Below are 15626 nucleotides of genomic sequence, written 5' to 3'. Positions count from 1 at the left end.
CGCGGTGGCGACGCTGCGTTTGTTCCTCGAACAGTGCTTTGGAAAATGCTGCAGGTGGCGATAAAAACGCGCTTGACCGCCGCTTTCGTTAATTTTGTTAGCAGAACATTTCAACGCATAGCGATGCACGCGATTTAATTAACGTCTTCAGACAGTATTTACATTTCTTGCCACCTCATTTTGCTGTTTCAGTATTCGCTGTATTCATCTAGGCATTCGCTATAGACGCGTCACACAGCGTTTGTTGCCTTTATTTTTTCTTCATAGCCCTTGATCAAAACCGGCCATGCGATTGTTTCTTTCTTATTCACGTATACACATACATGTATTCACGACGTGCTCGGCGGGTCACCAGCAGGAAAGGTGAGCGATTCGAGCGAGCTATGCCGTTTTTCTAAATGGAGATGTGACAAATCCTTGTGTTCAGTACAAAATGAGAAAAGGAGAAGCCAATCGGGGAGCTTTTGAGTACGCCTAATTAGGGTTTAGGGGATTTTAATTTCGTGACGAATAGTTTTATTTTGATCATTGATACACTAATTACTTTTTTATTTCGGTTAATATAATTTTCTGCCTGGGCGTCTCCCGTACGGCTCACTTTCGCTATTTTCGTAGGACGAGTCTGAACAGGTTGACTGATTGGTAAACACTAGATGGCCTTTTTTATCCAAACAACGGACAAAATGTGGGTGATATCCCGGCATAAATGACATGTGGCTGTTACTGGAATACCATGTATACTCAATGACCAGTGAGCAACAAAACGTTGTAAATTATTCCACATTTCGACAGTTTTATAGCCTCGCTTTCTCATTCCGTGAAATAGAGAAAGCATTATCGCTAGTATGGGAGCTCGAGACATCAGGAGTGAATACGTGCATCAAGCTAACATTGTGGATTCCTGAATGTAACAATAAACCTTAGCACACTTGTTCCCTTACAACCTTGCACCGGGCAGAAATTGCTGCAAAGAAGGCTTGACGACGCAGCACGAAGGCAAATCCGATTGCCTCCTTTTTAACAATTTAAGGGACTGCCTCAAAGCTGAGAGCCGCGTAAAAGGCATTTAATACAGTTCAGAAGTTGAAAATTTGCCATTTGTCATTGTCCACTGATCAACAGGGACAGTACGGCTAAATGTACTGAACAGCACTTCTTCAGCTGCCTCTCGTGAACAGCTTCTACGCAATGTCTTGGCTACTTTTTCTCTTCTAGAAAACGGAAAATCCGGGACGCTCTGCTTCGCACAGTTGTCGGAGCTCACGACACTCCTCAGGTGAACGCACTTGTCCCGCAAGTACAGCATTCACGCAGAGAAACACCGTGTGGCGACGCAAACAGGGCTGCTTGTCGCGCGTGCGCCACGCACCGCGCTGACGCGGCCGCCGGCCGGAGTACCACAACTCCCAGAGTGCATCGCGGCGGCGGTGGCGTAGCGCAACTGCTTGTGAAATCGGTCTATTACGGCGTATTATGACGCAGACGGCTTTGCTCCTTAGGCTGTCCCTAGCAGCTGTCGTCGTAGCAAAAAGAAAAACAAGGCGTGTTTTCCTTTTCCACATCGCAGCGGTGGCGCTGGATACCGCTGTATTCTCCCTATATTCTGCGTCTTCGAACCGAAAGTGTGAACTCTAGCCAGAGAACGTCGCGGAACTGGCTGCGATAGATGTCACGTGGTCCGTCTGCTCAAATCAAAACGACTCACTGAGCTATAAGAGCTAGCGTCGCCCCTGGCAAACCTTACCGTGTACCATTGGTCACCATAACCAGGCAGCCGCGAAGCATTCATGCTTGCACACTGTTCTTACGCAGTTCCTGATTCGGACAGGGGTGGCTTGCACCAGTTTCGTCTTTCACTCATCTGCGTGGTTCTAGCGAGCAGAGAGATTGCGAACGTGTCCGATGCATGGAGAACTTTACTGCGCAGTACATGCTGCTATATATAGGCGAAACAGTTGGCGCGCCACTCAGTTTGCCTTGGGCAGCGCTGGTCTCACCGCCACCACCAGCAGCACAAGGGACCACCCCCGTTCATTGAGGCCGGCCACTCAATTCAACGCCGCGTCGTCGTGTGCGGGTCAGACCGCGTGATCCCCTAAACTCGCCGCGACGGAGCAGCTACACAGTACACAGCTCCAAGGACGACGGCTCCCGGGTACGTCTACGGAGCAGAAGAGAGGCAGTGGGGCGGCACCCCTTTTCTGCGACGCAACGACGGAGTTCAGGCGAGTGCGCGTGGCAGTGACCCGCTTTCTTTTTTTTTTTTTAACCTGCTTTCGCCGGCTAGCGTGCGTCGGATCTGGCCGCGTGGGAGTGTGGAAGGGAGACACTGCCTCTTTCTGGAGTGTGCAACGGGTTTGCACCGGCGCAGACTTCGCGCCGGGGCCTCGTTTGACCTCCGGCTCGAAAGAGACTCTTGCTGCTGAATGTAGCCAACACTCGATACGTGCTGAAGGGAAACGACAATAGGGGATATTTTTTGAGGCTTTCAAAGAAGGAAAAGAAAAGAATGGGCGAAATGGGACGAGGCACGTAGCCAAGAAAGGGTCCCCCCCCCCCCCCCCCAACTCTCCTCTAAACTCTATCGTCTCCCTCCCTCTCTCCCCCAAACTCCTAACGTCCCCCCCCCCCCCCCCCCCGCTCCCTTTGTAAAAAATTTCTCTTGATCCCTCTGCAAATAATAAAAAAAAGGTCACCTTCTCTACGTGCCTGAATGGGGCCGTCAACTACCCGATCCTTGTCTATGATCAGTTAGTCCTATAATGAAGACGCCTCTGGCTGATGATGACACTTCTCGCCGACAGCCTTAGCAGTTGCCAACTACTTGTCCTGCGGAACATGCTCGTAAGAGCAAGAAAAGCGTTTAGCTCGAGTTGTTTCTCTTCTTGCAAACTGTGTTGCCTACTCGTACTGTGTTGCCGCTCTCAACTTTGTTAAACTAACGTTCTCTTTGCGACACTGATAACACCGCGATATCAGGTACCCTTTCAGTCATCGGCTATGGGGCCTCCTTCTGCATATCAATGTATGCTGAACAAATGACCGACTAATAAAAATTCTTATTCTGATCTCTCTTCATGGATAAATATTCTTTGATTTAAGAGCGGCATCACGCTGCCCTTTAATCAACGCTGCCTATTCCTGTAGGAGCCGGTTCTGTCCCAGTGAAACCTCAAAGAGAGTTTCATGACCAGTAATGCTATCAAGGGACTCTTATGCAGTGTGCAGGGATGCTTGGGGATCAATGCATATATCCTTGGTCTTGGTGCGCGAGTTGCCTTCGACGTTCTGTACAGTTAGCTCATTAGGTTATTCACGTAGAAGAGAGATTTCAAAAAAAATTCGAAAAGTTGTGTCATTGACGAGAGGATGATGAGAATACGCGCTTTTAACGCAGGACACTCCTAGACTCTCTCCTTAATCAGAAAAGCCCTCGAGTTCGGTTCATTTGACGCCCATGTGACCAAGACAGTTTGTTTATGTACTGGGAAGGATCAAGTGAAAAAAGGGCGGGAAGAGAGATTGCAATCGACCCATATTGACTGCAGACTCGTGTGTGATCGCTTGCTAGTGAATGATGGAAATCTGTCTCTTGTATCATTGGTACTGCAATTCTTTCCTCTGAGCCAGTTAAAACCTTTCTCTTCCCTTCCTTCTGAACATTATGCATTCCTCCTTTTTTTACCTGGACATCGCAACCCATTTTGGCTTCTGTCTGGTCTGGTTCTCTCTATTTGCTAATCGCTATTCGTACATCCATCTACTGGGGTGCCTCATTCTCTCTTTTTCTTCTTTCACTATCTTTTTACCCCTTGCCCACCGCTGCATACGGTTCTGGTATCTCCTGAGAGGGGAAAGATTACTGCATCTTTCTTAGCCTCGCAGAATGCTCACATTTTTTTTTTGTTTTGTAAAAGTGTGCAGAGGTGTGTTCGTACATTCATCTACTGTGGTGCCTTATTCTCTATTTTCTTCTTTCACTCCCTTTTTACCCCTTCCCCATCGCTGCATGCAGTTGAGTACAGTGTTCTAGTACACCCTTCACCCCTTCTACCCCTTCTAGAGCACTGTACAGTTGAGGTATCTCCTGAGAGTGCAAAGATTAGTGCATCTTTCTTGGCCTCGCAGAATACTCGCATTTTTTTTTTTTTTTGCAAACGTGTGCAGAGGTGTGTTCGTGCATTCGTCTACTGGGCTGCCTCATTCTCTCTTTTCTTCTTTCACTCCTGTATGCGGATCATGTATCTCCTGAGAGTGGAAAGATTATGGCATCTTCACGAAATGCTATCATTTGTTTTTTTTTTCGCTTTGCAAACATCTGCAGAGGCGCGTTCGCCACTGCGGCTAATCTGCGGGCCCCGGAATATCCTATATATAAAGGTCTCAATACACAAATGCTTGTTATAAGGGAGTAATTACTCATTGGCATCCACCCGAGCGCAGCCATACGGCTACGAAGGAAAGCTATACAGTATTCTCAGAAACTTCGTAGTTTTAAAGAAAAATTCGTCCTGGTCAGGGGTTCGAACCCGGGACCACCGCTTCACCGGAGCAGTCGCTCTACCAATTAAGCTAACCGGGACGGCAAGCTAATGGTAGGGCGAGAGCGAATCGAATTTTTCTTTAAAACTGCGAAGTTTCTGAGACAGCTGTATAGCTTTCCTTTGTAGCCGTATGGCTGCGCTCGGGTGGATGCCAATGAGTAATAACTCCCTTATTACTCCCTTATTACAAATCTACTTACTCCCCCCCCCCCCCCCCCCCCCCCCCCCATAAACATTTCCCCTAAACATTTGACCAACAAATGCTTGTTCCAAGTCTTCGGAGTGAAAAGAGGGTTGAGAAAATTAATAAAGACTCAGAACAATGATCGCATTGCGCATACACGTATACGGGAGGTCTCGCTATACGATGTAAAGCGAGTCAGCGCTCAGCAGTTCCAGTCCTCTCCGTTGCATTGTATTTCCGACGCCAGCAATGGCCGCGCATTTTTCTTCCCGCGGATGTCTCGAGCGAAGCGACGGAAGCTTGTCTCGCGTGGTAAGGTATGGGAGCAAACACAAAGAAGAGAAAGCCATGTGGCTCCCGGCGCGTTCTCGTACCACCCTATATCGTCTTTCGCGCTTTCCGCCAGACCTGTCCGCTTTCCGGCCAGCTTCCCAAGGTTCTCTGTGGGAACAGCGTCGATATCCGGTCTGCATGCATACGGACCTAACGTACGGGGCACATGAGAAGCTCTGTGTCATCCTGCCCAGGTGCGGAGCAGAGGAATTCGAAGCTTCGCGGGTGCGGATTGCCTGGGAAGCAGCGGAAGTCTGCGCCGACTGGGTACCCTGTTCGGGTTTCAAGTTGGTTGCTGCGCGCCCGGCGTTGCGTCATGTGACCAGGTTGCTGGCTTGTGGCTCACGTGATGCTGCGTTAGCAATCGCACCGGATGTAAGACCGGGCTGCGCATGCGTGATTGGGTAAGATACCGTCTTTATTAAGTTCGTCTTTTTTTTTTGCTGCATCTTTTGAAGCCCATTCGTGTATTTGCGAATGCAATACGTCTAGCTCGATGCATCTCTGACTGTTGACCCTCCTTCTCCATAAAGTTTCCCTTTCTGTATAAAAAAATAAAATAAAATCAACTATCTGTAGTTGTCCGATTACCTAGCTCGGCAAATGGCCTCGGAGCTGTGAGTAAGAGACTTCCGGAATAAATGTTTATTCCTTCCTTTCCCATTGGGTACTACCTAACGTATAAAAAAGGCAGATAAGTGCGACGTAAAGGATTAAAAGAAAAAAAAAATACTCATTAAATGGCAACTGAAGTGGTTTTAGAATTAGATGAATTTAAAAGGGCAAAACGTGTGAAAGATGCAGGTAAAGCCAGCGAAATCGTTTTGCACTACCATTTAAAATGGTAGCGTAATCACCGAATAAAGTGGCGTAAGCGCTCAGGCTTCTCTGCAGTGCACAGCGACGGGCAGAGGCCCCGATAATGACGTCACGTATAACGGCGTTGCGTTTCCAGTGAAGAAACAAATGTTTTGCGGAAGAAAACCAATACCATCGAAGGTGAAGCTCACGAAGCATTGTTCAACGGCGTGGGATGACAAATAGCAGCATGCAGGCGAAGGCAGCGGCCATCTGAAATTTCGGCGATAATGACGTCACTACGAGTTTAACCGTATTCTCCAACGCAGTGAGGAGAAGCCTGAACATCGTCGCGGTTTAAACTATGATTATTCCACCATTTTAAACGCTAGTGCAAAAATTCTTCGCATGCTTTACCTAGAAGCTTTATAGATTCGATTTCTTGAATAACCTCGAATTAAAAAAACAAAAACATTTCAGCTTCCCTTTAACGCAGGCATTAGAAAGGTTCGGTTATGTGCGTTAATTTTTGATATTGGTCTGTCAGTTCACAATGAGACGCAATCGTACAGCACCGGGATGGCAACACGAAAAGTGCGTCCCGAGAGCCGTTGTTTGAGATAACACTGTTTTATTTTTATTTTTTCTCAAAGCTGGTTCGTCGCATTAAATGAGGGTTCGGGCAGATAACTCACTGCGTGTGCAAGTACCACAGCAGTAAATATTGATATAATAATGGTTCTGCTACATAGCAAATATTCGACAAGGCATCTTTTTGCAGAATATAATATTATTAGCTTTGACCATCACTATGAACATCGCTTGTTGCATGTTTTCTGTTTTTCTCAGCATGAAAGTTAGCTTTTTTTTGTTGCACAGTGTTACCGCAGCCTCAAGGGGCTCCTTCTTTAGCTCGAATTTCCGAATACTGGTTCGTCTCATATTTTCGCCCTCAGTACAAACTGCAATCTTTAAAACACATTCTGCCGGTAATACTGAAAGAAGTCAAACAGGTTGCCTTTAAGTCGCCGGAACAGTTAGCAATACATTTTTCAGACTTGTAAAATGAGAATTATCGATTGTCGCGGTAAATATTCTAGCAGCTATCTACTTCCTGTACTTTTTTTTTTTATACGCGGTGTTGTAATTATCTTGTCACCCTACTCTGCAACAAACGTCTGCTGCTGCCTTGTACATTGCTACAAGTAAAGTTGCTGGCTGAAACTTTTAGCACTGGAGACCGTGCACTATTCTGGTAAATAAAGAACTGAATTGAATGTACTGACCCGTATTGTTTCTGATGCTATTGACGGTCATAAGAATGTATCACTTGGTGTATAAGCGACCAAAAAAAAAAAAAGATATTTTGGAGGAGAGCACCAGCGAGAACAATGGTAAGAGTTTGTTAAGCGACACCAGTAACACCTTTAAATGAGGGAGCTGGTTCAGCACCATTATGTACGTGGATGCAACTTCTTATCTAGGACGCTGTGCACACCTTACCTCCTGTACTGGCGTTTAAATTCGTATGTTTATATCATATATATGTGCGTTTCTAGACAATAGGCAATTTTTAGGCAACGTTTTCAATTCGGTACAGCTGCTCGCTAGCGCCGCTGAGCTTTGCGGCCTATGCCTCTTGAATGGGCGAAGACATATTTTTTTGCGGTAACTAATCGTATAGTTAACGACTGGGTTTCTTCCACAGGATTTAGATTTTAGGCGGCCTTCCGCACACGACAAAAGCAGCGTCGTCTCAATGACTTTCGTAACGTTTGTTTCAAACAGTTAAATATTTAAATAACGGGTGTCTATGGAAACGACAAAATGTGGACCCGTTTTTAATTTAAAAAACGCGTTTTTTTGCAGAATATACATTTAAAATCGCCTTTCTTCTTTTGCGGTTTGAAACAGAACAGGGACTTTGATTTCCATTATTAAATGGTGTATTTGTCGGAACAAAGACGAGAACTGTCCAAAACTGACATTTTCTTGACCTGTTTACCCTATCATGATGCAAGGCTAAAAGCAAATGCGCCCACTTACACGTATGAGTCGCGCCGTAGCCAAGTAGTCTAAAGATGCACCGCACAAATAAAGAGCGCTTCTCAGATGGAACCTTCGCTGCGCCCGTGCATTTCTTTTGTAGAAAAAAAAAATACACTCTCTAGTTTTTGTCACGCCCCACGTGGTGGTAAAGCGTACTTGAACCGCCGTACCGAATTCCTGGTAACAGTACCACGCGCGTCTTTTTGGTGAATGCGCCACTATCGCATTTTTATTACTCCAAAGCGTCTCATTTATAATATACCTGAATATAAAGGGGAGGGTGTGGGGGGAGGCTGCTACGCGACACTCCTGGCAACTGTGGCTCAAGAACTACACGCTTCGAGTTATAGCTGCGTATCCTGAAACAGCAACAGGCGAGAGTAACAGGAGCACTATGTGATGGTGGGAAAGCGAAGGTGCTTGGTTCAATGCGAATATATTTATGGATGCAGACACGAACAATGGCTTGCACATAAAGCAAGCTGAGATGGTTTGCCTGCCAGAGGCAACCTAGTGTGGAAGTACTGCAGTTTTTGTTTTCACTGAGCACTGTAAAAGAAATAGGTGCAATTCAGATCGCGTGCTGAATGACAGTCAGGCATATTTATTAACCTGTAAGTCAGTGTGATGGAAAGATGGTTGGAGGAGGTGAAATAAAGGGCGGAAATAGGTTGGTCAGGAAGCAAGATAAGAAACACTGTCTAGAACACTCTTGCCATTGTAAGCCCCTTTTTAGCTCTCAGGTCTGGTGCGTTAGGGTGTAATAAGCTTCTTGCTATTATGCTATAATTTATTTCTGGCTATGCTATAGTAAGCATACCCAGGAATAAATTGCTGCATCTCGTGGATTAGATACGGCTTAACGAAAATGTGTGTGCAAAACAAGTAGGTTGTCTGCAATGACATCCGCAGCAATTCTGGACCGTGACAGGATGAACTTCTTAACCAAATGTAGCACTGCTCTGAGGAACCACTTTTGCTTTCTATCAAGCGTTATCTTAAAAGAACAACAGCATTATACTAAAGGAGGTCGATCATTCGTTGGAGAAGTGTAGACAGAAGCCGGAAAGCAAATGCAATTTGCTTTGCCGCAAAGCAAATGTGTGGACAAGTTTGTAGACGTGATTGGGGCCAATGATTAGCCCGTACTTTCACAGGTCGCACAGAGGGAGCTGAAACCAGGGGGATAAAGTGTTTGTAAAAAGTTTTAGATAATCAACGAAGCGAAGTGTCGGAAGAAGGGTGGATGTAATGTTACAAGGACAACTCGCACCATCCGGACCTATATGAATGCTAGGGATGCAAGAACAAAAAAAAAGGGGGGGGGGGGGGGGAGTGGTAGCCGTCGTAATTTGATAGCACTAGACACCTCAGATATATGCAGACAAAAACCTATTAACAGGCTAGCAGCATTCCTCAGTGGTATAACCGAAGTAGTGACAGGAGCGCAGGGTTTATGATGGAGTGCCACCTTCATTTACCTTTCGGTGCGTTTTTGTACTGTTCTCGTAGGTCTCTCGAATGAGAGTCAAATATTTCGGTAACAAAGGACACGACGAAGTGGCAACCTAAGTGCTGCCGCTCTTTTAAATGAACCCCCAAGAACGTGGTCGCGAATTCTCGCGAACAATTTAGTAGCGTCTTTAGGTCATCGGCTTGGTTTACTTTGGTTTACGGGGTTTAACGTCCCGAAGCGACTCAGGCCATGAGAGACGCCGTAGTGAAGGGCTCCGGAAATTTCAACCACGTGGGGTTTATTAACGTGCACTGACATCGCACAGTACATGGGCGTCTAGAATTTCGCCTCCATAGAAATTCTACCGCCGCGGCCGGGATCGAACCTGCGCCTTTCGGGTCAAAAGCCGAGCGCCATAACGACTGAGTCACCGCGGCGGCCCTAACAACTTGCTCGGCGCTGAGGAAGAATGATGAGCGCGCGCCCTGGCGGCGACAAACGAAGCGCAGTGTTTGAAAAGCAAACATAATAAAACTCTTGCCTGAATCCTGTTCGTAGGCACTTGGTGGCTGACAAGTAGGATGGGACACAGAAACCTACTCCAGTCGTGACTTCGGGGAATCTTTCTGCGTGGGGTAAGGAATTACTGCTGGGAAGCAGTTCAACACCGCAAAACGCATGCTGTTCTATCGGTGCCGGTGCTCGTGCGAAAGGACGTATTGGAGCGAAACAGAACATGCAATCTGGATGCATGGTCTCACTGCCTGCTTGAACCTTTTGTCAGTGCGTGCGTCCGTTCAGGCGCTTTTCCAGTGTTTGTACGCAAGCAGCGGCGTATTCTAACCAGTAAACGTGTAGCGTGTTTAAGAGCCCTGTGGACAGAGAATGTCACTAACCAGTCCACATCACTCTGTAGCCAAGGGAAGTTTCGATGAAATACACTAAAATACCCGTAGAAAGCGTAGAATTATCCTCCGAAAATAAAAATAATTAAAAATAAAAACAACGTAGTGAGACCCGCCGCGATAAACCAACTCATTAGCATTCTCCTGCCTACACACGCCGCACATGGCGCTCGTTTCGGACACTGCTTGCTGGTCGTTAAATACGCGCAGATAATACCTTGAGTGAAAGGCGCATATTCTGCATTCTTGAGTGTTAATGTCGCTGGCTTTTCCTCTTTTCTTGTTTGTTAACGTTTCTACAAAAAGCAGTAAAAAAACAGACTAAAAGTGCATTTGGTTACCTCGCTGTTGGTTAGCTTTGATTTATGAAACCCATCAGGGAGGCTGTGTGTTTACAGCGTACGACAACTTCGCCCGAAGTCGTGGGGCCAGATTCCGGCCGGAGACGAAATTCATAATTTCGCGATATTCAAGGATTTAAATCTATATAGGCTGTAGGTAAAACATGCCAAGTATTTTTGCACTAGCATTTAAAACAGTGACGTAATCGACGATTGAATTTTGCGGTTCTCCTCAATGCACGGGAGGAGTGCAGAGAAACTCAGCGTGACGTCACGAAATGTATGATTTCAAATTAGCGCTGTCGTCAGCCACACTCTGCCCTGACTCGTTAGACGCTGCCAAACTCCTCTCGGCATGGTTTGCCTTCGGTGGCGTTGGTTTTTTTCCTTCAAAGCAGGCCTTTGTGCTTTGGAAATGTACTGACACCTTCGATGACGTTATCACCCCCCCCCCCCACACACACACACTTACACACACTTGGTGTTGTGCGCTGCGGAGAAGCTTGAAGGGCGTCCGGATTTTAATCGGCGATTACTTCACTATTTCAAGTGCTAGCCCAAAAAGAGTTCGCATGCTTTACCTGCAGGTTTCACACATTCGACCCTCTTAAGCTCGTTGATTTCTAAAACCTATGCAGTTTCCCTTTAAAGAACCCCAGGTGGTCGAAATTAATTAAAAGCCCTCCACTGCGGCCTCCCTCTCTCTCCTTCCAACTTCGCTCCCTTCATTCCTTCCCTCACGGGTAGGTAGCACCTGCCGCAGTGGCTCTGTGGTTAGGTCGCTCGGCTGCAGAGCCCGAGGTCGAACCCGACCGCGTGGGTCGCTTTACGATGGAGGCGAAACGCGAAAAGTGCCCGCGTGCTGTGCGACGTGGCAGTGCGCGTTGCAGATCACCAGGTGGCCGAAATTTCCGGAGCTCTTCACTACGGCATCTCCTTCTCTCTTTCACTCCCCCCCTTCGTCCCTTCCCTCGCGGCGCTGTTGAGTGGTCCACCGATAAGTGAGACAATAGCAGCACCATTTCCTTTCCTCCAAAAATCACTATTAATGCTATTAGCTTTGTGATAATGTATCCCCGCACGCTCAATGACATTATCTTTCCCCTCACTATTTCCAAACGGTAAAGGAAATTTTGGTTTATGGAGGTTTAACGTCCCAAAGCGACTCAGACTATGTGGGGCGCCGTAGTGCAGGGCTCCGGAAATTTCTACAACCTGGGGTTCTTTAACGTGCACTGACATCGTACAGTACACTGGTCCCTAGAATTTCGCCTCCATCGAAATTCGACCGCTGCGGCCGGGATCGAACCCGCGTCTTTCGGGTCAGCAGCCGAGCGCCATAACCACTGAGCCACCGCGGCGGCTGAATGAAGGAAAGGGAAACGTTCAACGTTGGTGCGTTTTAGTACACAAATTCTGCTGGGTTAAAAATAAAAAAAAGCACTCAAGAAGACTTTAAAGCGGCAGGCTGGTTAGCCTTGCATGCAACTGAGTTAACCGCAAACGGAATTAAGTGGCCCTAAGGACGCAGCCAGGGGAGGAGAGTTGGGGGGGGGGGGGGGAGGGGGGGACGAAATGCTGGAGCGGAAACCCATGTGCTGTGACGTTTAGCGCGGGAAGTGCGTGGTACAAGGCAATCCGCTCGTTGCCTTGACGATGACTGAAGTTGATGGGCTGTTGCGAGAAGATATTAACTGCAGCGCATGCAACGGGCGTCACTTCAACCATATAATAGTTATGCTATGGTTTCCGTGCCGTCGATCGAAGGAAAAGAGAACAGTGTGGGAGCATAGAACTGAATAGCTCTCAATATTTGCTTCGTCCTAAAGTTAGCATCTTCTTGCGTGCGCGCGTATGCATAAAAAATAAAGTAGGTGGGCGCTGTTAATAAGCGACAGGCGCATCTAATCTATGTAAGAAACCATCAACTTGGTTCAGTTTTTGGTTCACCACCCTGCGGTTTTGTTTGTTCAGCATTCCTTTCTCGATTATTTTAGATCCCTCTCTTCCATTTTTTCCTGCCTCCTGTGATGTCTAGACTTGCATCTACAGCAAGCATTAAATGGCGGCACTGACCAATAGCAAAGAGGCGAAAGAAAAAGTACGAAAATAATCGCTACGAAATACTCCGCAGCAAGACTGCCACGGAGGCCCGTTGACAGGTGCAACTGCGCCGCGCGAGGTACTTCGTCAGGTAGTTCGTGAGCGGAGAAGTTTTCCGCGTGAAGGATGGCGGTGACAGATGAGCGGTAGAGGGCGCGTACGCGCCTCGTAGAAGGCTTGCATGGACTCACCCGACTCAACCGGAGGACGTTTCCCCGGACGACCGGCGGGCTGACTGCGACCAGCACAATCAGGGCCGCCAGGGCGAGCATGGTGGCTCTGACTCGGTGCTGCGTTGCCGTCGTCGACATGGCAGGGAGTCGCCCGTTATCTATCGCCTCACGCTCTCTCCGCCGTCAAAAGAGGAGCGAATGCCCGCGCGGACTGCTCCTTCCACTGAGAGACTACGAGAGCGCATTGAACAGCCCGGCGGCTGCGGGAGATCTTATACAAGTCCCGCGCTAGGTTTCTTTTCCTTTTTTTCTCTTTCTTTTTCGCCAGAGAGCGAGAGTGAGGCGCGTCTTTCCCTCTCACAGGCGAGAGGCAAGCTGAGAATGAGGGCGACGGAAGGAGGGTGAGGGCAGGTTGGGCAGAGGCGTCGCTCTGGGCGCTCTCGGCGCGTCGTTAGCTGTCAGGTCTTGCCTCATTGGTTGCACACGGGAGCCGATTGCTTAGGCAAGAAACGTCTCTTCCGGACTGATCGGGTCTGAGGCCAATGGCGTGGCTCGGACACCGATATGGGCCGGCCAATGACGAGCGCCGGATTCGGCCGTGCGGCGGACGGATGAACATACATACCTCTAAACCTAATGCGAAGAACCGTACACGGGTGCACCGTACAGTAGTCTATCGGGACGCCTGGGAGCCGTGGTGCGCACACAGCGCCATCCGCGTGGTGCTGTCGCCTGACATGTTGGCATCTCTCTATGCAGTCATCCTCATTTCGAGGGAGGTGAAACGCGAAAACGTCTGTGCACCTTGCGGTGGTAGTGCATGACATCGAAATCTCCACTATGGCGACTCTTTCTCTTTCTGCCCTCTTCAACACCCCCCGTCACCTTTTCTCACACGGAGCCGTTCAGGTGTTAGCCGAGAGTGAGACAGTTGTCGCCCCTTTCCTGTGTGCACATTAACCGCACCATTCCTTCAAATACAGCGAGGATTGAGGACAAGAAGTGAGGCCTCACGCTCTGCTTGCATAACCCTGATAATACACATCGTGTTGAGATTCGTAATTCGGAACTAAACGTTCCTTCTGACAACGACTACTCTTAAAATGGTGAGTGAAATTTCTGTCTGAATAACACGCAGTCGCGTATGCGTCCCTTGCCCCTCTGATGTTGATTTTCATAGAAATTGAAAATTTCTTGCTCAGCGAGTTGACTTTTCTCGTAATCTATCTGAAGCTCTTTTATAATGCTTGAACGTTTCAATTATTTTTCATGGTACAAGTAAAGGTTCTAGAGTTGTCTGGCATACCATTTGGGTGAAGTTCGATGAACTTATACTGCCTCCGTTAACCTATACTACCATCCGCCTGAGCAAGAGCATTCGGAAAGCAGCGTAAGTTAAACTTAGGTGTCACCTGCTAAATAGCTTCGACAAGAAAAGAGGCAGTGAGCGGTGGTATGGCCAGATAACTTCACACGGACGCTGACAGAAAAAACAGGATGAATTAAACATTCATTTTAACGTTTGCCGTGGAATGTTTACACGTGGAGTAAGCAGGTTCTTTTTCTGGGAGATAATAGCTTAACACGCGGAAATACATGTTCGTATCGACACAGCCAGCTTTTCACCCCACGCTTATCTCCTCTCATCCCCTATTCTTGTTTCCTTCTTGCCCCGCTGAAGATTTTTACTAGTAGTAATAAAAATGGAGACATTTGAAGAAGTTAAATTACATTTGGTTTGGTTTGGTTTGGTTTATGGGGTTTAACGTCCCAAAGCGACTAAGGCTATGAGAGACGCCGTAGTGGAGGGCTCCGGAAATTTCGACCACCTGGGGTTCTTTAACGTGCACTGACATCGCACAGTACACGGGCCTCTAGAATTTCTCCTCCAAAGAAATTCCAGCCGCCGCGGCCGGGATCGAACCCGCGTCTTTTGGGTCAGCAGCCGAGCACCATAACCACTGAGCCACCGCGGCGGCAAATTACATTTGTGGCAAATTAAGTATTTGTCTTTAGCGGCCGAAGAAAAAACAAAAAAACAGAAATTATCGATTGGGCTGGCTCAACAATAAAAGTTACCCGCCCCAAAAAACTAACTGTCCTTTTTTTTTTGGCTCTGAGCCCTGAAAACCAAAAATAGAGCGGTTTGGGCGTTGATGGTCTATGTAAAGGCGAACCCATACTCATGTGCATAGGACGCTTCTATGGGAAAATGTTGACGCTGCATTGATCTTGAAAACTGCTCAGATATCATCGAAGCAGGGTTATCTGAATCCACGAGGGTCGTTAGCTTCAAACCACGAGACTTCTTTTTCTCGTCAGCGTTAAAAAGAGATCCTGCCGCTTCTTGTTCGTCATTGACACGTGGGACAAGTCTCTGCTCTCACAGCATGGTGGTATAATGTCCGTGCAAAACTTCAGTCACGTGCTGAACAAGATGGTAGACCACATGGTCAGCCGTCGCTTCGAACAGCGAGCTGTGGTGGTGGTGGTGGAACTTTATTTCCAGCGGATACAGAGGAGCGACTCGAAGCCACCCCCACTTAAACGACGGCCGCTATCCCTTGGGCAGCGGCAGCGTCTGAATTCAGCCAGCTGGAGGAGCTTGATCTGTGTCCCCGGGTCGGGGCCGAGCATTAGAACCTCCCAATGATCAGAGTCGGTAATGAAGTTACTCGCGGGTGCAGACTGCGGCAGCTGTGATGATATTTCGTGTGATCGAGGGCGTAAATCATCTGAA

At 47.7% G+C, this 15626-nt stretch overlaps 1 protein-coding gene across 2 annotated transcripts in view; it reads right to left on the bottom strand.

The window, feature by feature from the left end:
• LOC149364871 (uncharacterized) overlaps nucleotides 1-13150 on the bottom strand; it is a 38980-nt gene extending 25830 nt beyond the window's left edge. The window contains exon 1 of one of the 2 annotated variants that reach the window (XM_089574817.1): nucleotides 12905-13150. In XM_089574817.1, the coding sequence (XP_089430943.1) occupies nucleotides 12905-13024 (120 nt within the window). In that variant the 5' untranslated portion in view covers nucleotides 13025-13150. The remainder of the gene's footprint in view (nucleotides 1-12904) is intronic. The other variant, XM_089574818.1, reaches the window with a different exon arrangement.
• Between the last annotated feature and the right edge of the window lie 2476 nt (nucleotides 13151-15626).

The sequence above is a fragment of the Amblyomma mixtum genome, chromosome 2 (assembly GCF_055824585.1).
Source record: "Amblyomma mixtum isolate Tamu chromosome 2, ASM5582458v1, whole genome shotgun sequence".
NCBI lineage: Eukaryota > Metazoa > Arthropoda > Arachnida > Ixodida > Ixodidae > Amblyomma > Amblyomma mixtum.
The sequence above is the reverse complement of the archived record's forward strand: the minus strand, read 5'-3'. Positions and strand labels throughout refer to the sequence as shown.